Source organism: Syngnathus acus, chromosome 15 (assembly GCF_901709675.1).
Source record: "Syngnathus acus chromosome 15, fSynAcu1.2, whole genome shotgun sequence".
Classification (NCBI taxonomy): Eukaryota; Metazoa; Chordata; class Actinopteri; order Syngnathiformes; family Syngnathidae; genus Syngnathus; species Syngnathus acus.
In genome coordinates this window covers 11,379,923-11,384,829 of record NC_051100.1, presented here as the reverse complement: position 1 = coordinate 11,384,829, position 4,907 = coordinate 11,379,923, and the positions used below count along the sequence as shown (strand labels likewise).

The 4,907-nt window shown below is 47.9% G+C and overlaps 1 protein-coding gene across 1 annotated transcript; it reads left to right on the top strand.

Annotated features, from left to right (window-relative positions):
• The first annotated feature begins 401 nt into the window (after positions 1–401).
• Positions 402–3,094, top strand: olig3 (oligodendrocyte transcription factor 3). Its single transcript, XM_037271123.1, has one exon. It carries the CDS (start codon positions 1,680–1,682, stop codon positions 2,544–2,546), a length of 867 nt encoding a protein of 288 aa, XP_037127018.1. The 5' UTR covers positions 402–1,679; the 3' UTR covers positions 2,547–3,094.
• Positions 3,095–4,907: the final 1,813 nt, after the last annotated feature.

Genomic DNA, 4,907 nt, shown 5'->3' with positions numbered 1-4,907 from the left:
TCCGGTGTGAATTTACATAACCGTCACATTTATCACATTCAGACCAGACAGCTAAAATTCTAATTTAGTAAGATTTGTCTTCATTGACTTGAATAAAAAAAAAATACAAGTATGATGAAATAAAAAAATGTTATTTAAAAGTTGCAGGACTGAGGTCATGTGCCAAGTACTTTTGTGTCCAAGTCTACCAAGCACGGCTTTAAAAAGCTGAAACCCAGATGTGTTCTTATGCTAAACCAGTTGTGAAATATTTTCCTGTCACTGCTTGCTTGCGTTGTGAGCGAGCAAAAGAGACACAGGCCGATTAGTCATTGTTGGACTTTGTGGTCCTGGTGTGCCATTCAAGCCAGACTGAGCCCAAATAAAAAGCTTGGGCGGGTGGGCTGGCGTCTGGGGTCGCCTACATGCTGCCATATGGATGGCACAGCGCACACCGCCGCTCGACTTCATCCGCACGCCTCATCATGGCAAAGCACACACGGACTGTGGAAGAAGGCACCGATAGAGAGAAACAGCATGTGCAGAGGGAGACATGGATGGAGAAAGAGAGATGGAGAAACATCAAGTCAAATGGATGGATGGACGGACAAATGGATGAATGGATGGATGGAGAGACAAACTACAAAATTTAGCTTGGAGTCATAAGAAGACGATCCAGATTCACACTGCATTTTTTTAAATCTGCTACTCATCATTTGTTTGACAGGAGGGGGGGTCAAATTCCATAGAAAGAAGTCTCGTCAAGACAGAAAGTGCTATTTTTCTGCTTCTCCTTCCTCACCGCTTGCTTGCTTGCCACTCGCACTGCCAACAACAAGAAAACAAAACTCTCCCAAAATGTCCCCAGGGGACTTTTGCACCTCGCTCCTCCTCGCCGCTTGCATGCCTCACAAAAAGTGACAAATTTAACTAGTCAGCAAATACACCTAGCAGACCTTTCCTGCAGTGTAAAAAATATTTATTTTACAAGATATTAGAACAACTGCTAGATGGATGCCTTGCTCAAAAGCACCTCAACCTGTGTGGAACCTGTGTGCTCAGGAGGTCACAGGCTGGATTTACAAACACTCCCCCAATTTTGGAGCTCCTTTCATTCCTGACTTCTCAATATTTGACTCTCAATGCTTTTATTTCTTTACTTTTCAGCAGGAAGCGTTGGTGGGGGGGGGGAAATCCGTGCGTCAAGATGAGCTTTAGGCCTCTCCCTCTTACTCACGGCCGGGCTCTCAAAAAACAAAAAAACAAAACAAAAAACAAGACAGAAAACGAGAACGCTTGAGTGAAAATGAAAGTCGAGGAGTTAGTGGAGAGAAGAGGCGAGCTCGTCCCCCGCCCCGCCCCGCCCCTGACAGTGTCCTGACAATGGCGCTGGATGGATGCGTACGGCGGTCAGTGGGACAGTCAAAGCACGCCTCCGCCTCCTCCTCTTCAAAAAAGAGGCGCGTCATCGTCCTAACAAGGCGTTATGAATAGCAAAGCGGCTTTTGTGTGGCCGCCCGTATAAAAAGCCACTGACACCTCACAGAGCCAGCACAGACAAGAAACGGAGCCGCTGCGTAAAAGCGCGCAGGTGGAAATCGAAAGAGAGAGAGAGGGGAACCGAGGGGGGGATCGAGAGAGGTAGAAAGCGAGTGAGAAAGAGAGAAAGGGGGAGGAAGCCTCGGAGGCCGAGCCATAAAATGAATTCAGATTCCAGCCCGAGCAGCAGAGCCTCATCCCCGGACATGGATGCCATGTTCCTCCGAGAGCACCTCCCTGCCCACCACTTCCACCACCTGCACCCTCACTTCAGCCTGCACCACCACCACCAGCACCCCGTCTCCTCGTCCACGCAGGCCGGCAAGATGTCCGAGTCCAAGTCAGCCTCGTCTTCGTCGTCGGTGGAGAGCAGCAGCGGCGGCAGCAACAAGTTCAAGCTGAAGAAGCAGGTGACCGAGGAGGAGATGTACCAGCTACGCCTCAAGATCAACGGCCGCGAGCGCAAACGCATGCACGACCTCAACTTGGCTATGGACGGCCTGCGAGAAGTCATGCCCTACGCGCACGGTCCCTCCGTGCGCAAGCTGTCCAAGATCGCCACGCTGCTGCTGGCCCGGAACTACATCCTCATGCTCAACAGCTCCCTGGACGAGATGAAGCGGCTGGTGGGGGAAATCTACGGCGGCCAGCACTCGGCCTTCCACTGTGGCACCGTGGCGCACCCGGGAGCCGCGGCGGCGGCGGCAGCGGCGGCTGCTGCCGCGGCCGCCGCCCACCAAGTACACCCGCTCCTGGGCGGCGGCCTGTCGTCGTCCACCACGTCCACTACGTCCTCCAGCCTCCCCATCCGGGCCCCGCACGCCTTGATGAAGGGTTCGCCGGCCGCCGCGCCCCCCAGCCTGCAGCTGGGCTCCGGGTTCCAGCACTGGGCCGGGTTGCCGTGCCCGTGCGCCATCTGCCAGGTGCCGCCCCCTCCCGCTCCTCCCGCGCCGCCGCCAACACACATCCCCATCACCTCCTCCGGCCTGACGAGACTGACGGGGGAGGCCAAGGACGGCATGAAATGATTTGTCGATCATTTCTAAAGACTCTTTGAGGGCATGGCGCGCGAATTCGTGCATGTTGCTGTCTGTTTTCTTGTTGGGTCCATATGAGAAAATGTGTGTTATTTCTATCCTTGTACCAAGGACTCCTGAAAGACTGACACTTTCAAAATTGAAGGTAAAAACAAAACAAAAACAAAACGAGAAAAAAAATAATAATTGTGCATGAACATTTTGGTTCTCTTTATTTTGTGAAAATGAAGATTGCGCTTTGTGCCTTGTACCAAGGATTTAAACAAAAAAAGTGAGTTCCATATAAAATGTTTTTTTTTCTTTTCCAAAAATGTAGCAAACAGTGGCTTTAGTTTTGCAATTGACTCATTAAGTGGCTCGTTGTAAAAACATCTCGATTCCCTTTCTTGTTACTTTTGTGCATGTTGCCCGAATGTTGACGTTTTGTTACGCCCAGAGACTGCCTGTCTTTATTTTTTTACATTGTTGAGGAAATATTTATTATGAATCACCCAGAGGACCTGGATGACATTTCAATAAAACAGAAATTATGGATCGTATTTTACTGCTTTACTCTTTTATTTGAGAACATTTACGCACGTTTCAACAAATGAGCCTTAATTGTGTTGAACATCACGTTTATGAACAAACCTGCAGACACATGACGCCGAAAATGTGCTTTCACCTCGATATCAATTTTTTTTTTTTTCCCTTAAAATGCCCTCAAAGAATTTGGGCCTGCAGTGTATGAAATTCACATGAGCTTATTTGAATTCTATTAGAGAGAATATTCCATTCAATTTTAGTCTTTATTTTAAAAAAAATACATCACTGGAAAAGAATAATCAAACGATGCATACATTTTATTGGGCTACATAAAAATCAGCTAGATACGAATGTTTTACTTTAAAAACAAATTCAAAAGAAATTCCAGCAAAATAAATTTAATGCACTTAATTCAAATTTACTCTTGGGGGAAAAAAGCTGTGTTGGTTATTACAGTCTGGTGGGATGAATAGACATACATCCATCTCTCCATCCCTCCATCCCTGGGATGATAGAGTTCTAATAACTCAAAATGCAAAGTGAAGGGTAAAAAGTAAACAAAACCATTTGGCAAAAAAAACAAATCATAAAATGCATTTTATCTATTGGATTTTTTTCCCCAAGCACAAAAGCAAAAAAGGTGACATGAATGCAGTCCAGTTGGATTGTCAATCCACACAGGGGAGCGCTGAGCAGTTTGTTCACCGGGTCCCTAGGGTGCCCCCCCCACACACACACACCAACAACCCCCCCCATCCTGCCCCCCACGTCTCATCTCTGCAATGACAGAATGTATGTTTGCAGATTACAAGCTAATTGTTCACGTGGGACCCACAAGGGGAGAATGACATCACAGAGAGGTGGTGGGATTACACGATGCTAAAAAGCAGAGGATTATACACATTTTGCTTTTGGGTGTGTGTGGGGGGGGGCTCATGCAAATGAAGATTAAAGCAAAGAAAAGAGGGAGGCAGAAGGGAGAGGAGGCCTTTTGTGACTCGAGAAGGAGTGAAAGAGTTCATTTTTCGCTGCTGTTTTTGTCTTTAGGAATGACGCCTGCATGTGTGTGTGTGTGTGCGTGTGTGTGTGTGTGTATGGGTGTGTGTGAGAGCTGGCAGATGGGATGTAAATAGGCGGGTAGCTGCGCCGGCCTTTTAAGCGCGCTACACTGAGGAGGATGTTGTCAAGGGAAGCTGCTTAGCAGTGACTTGCGCTTTATTATGCTGGCTTTTCAAAGCAAATGGACTCCTCAATACTTCTTCATTCGGCCTAATTAGGAGGCCAACAACTGCGAAGGCCGCCTGGCTTACGTTCGCCGGGGGGTGGCGGCCCACAAATGTCACGCGCATGTTTAAGGCGAGCATGTAAATGAGAGCTCCTTACGGACGCCGGCATTCAGGTGAAAAGCTAAACGAGTGCAAGCGCCTATAATGATGTCACGACGGCACGTCTTCATTAGCTGGAAAAATGCAACAAAACTGCCACGACTCACGCTGCAATCACAATCAATATTTATCCAATCTCAAAAACATTTTCAAAAGCCAAGAAAATGCATCATAACCAAAAATGTGCACAAATGTGTTTTGCTTTAACTGACCAATCAGAGGACAGAAAAACACTGATTTAAACGCTGACTCAAAATGCCGGCCAATCGGGTGACAGCGACATCATGACCCTACTCGGCCTGCGATCTCAAACGTTGAGACGGCACGGGCCCCAAATACAAAGTTTAATGGAAAGCACATCTGCTAGTGGTTTGCTCGTCGGCTGCACGTGTGTGTTTGTGTGTGTACCCGAGGGCGTCGGGAGAAAGTGAATTTACTGTGA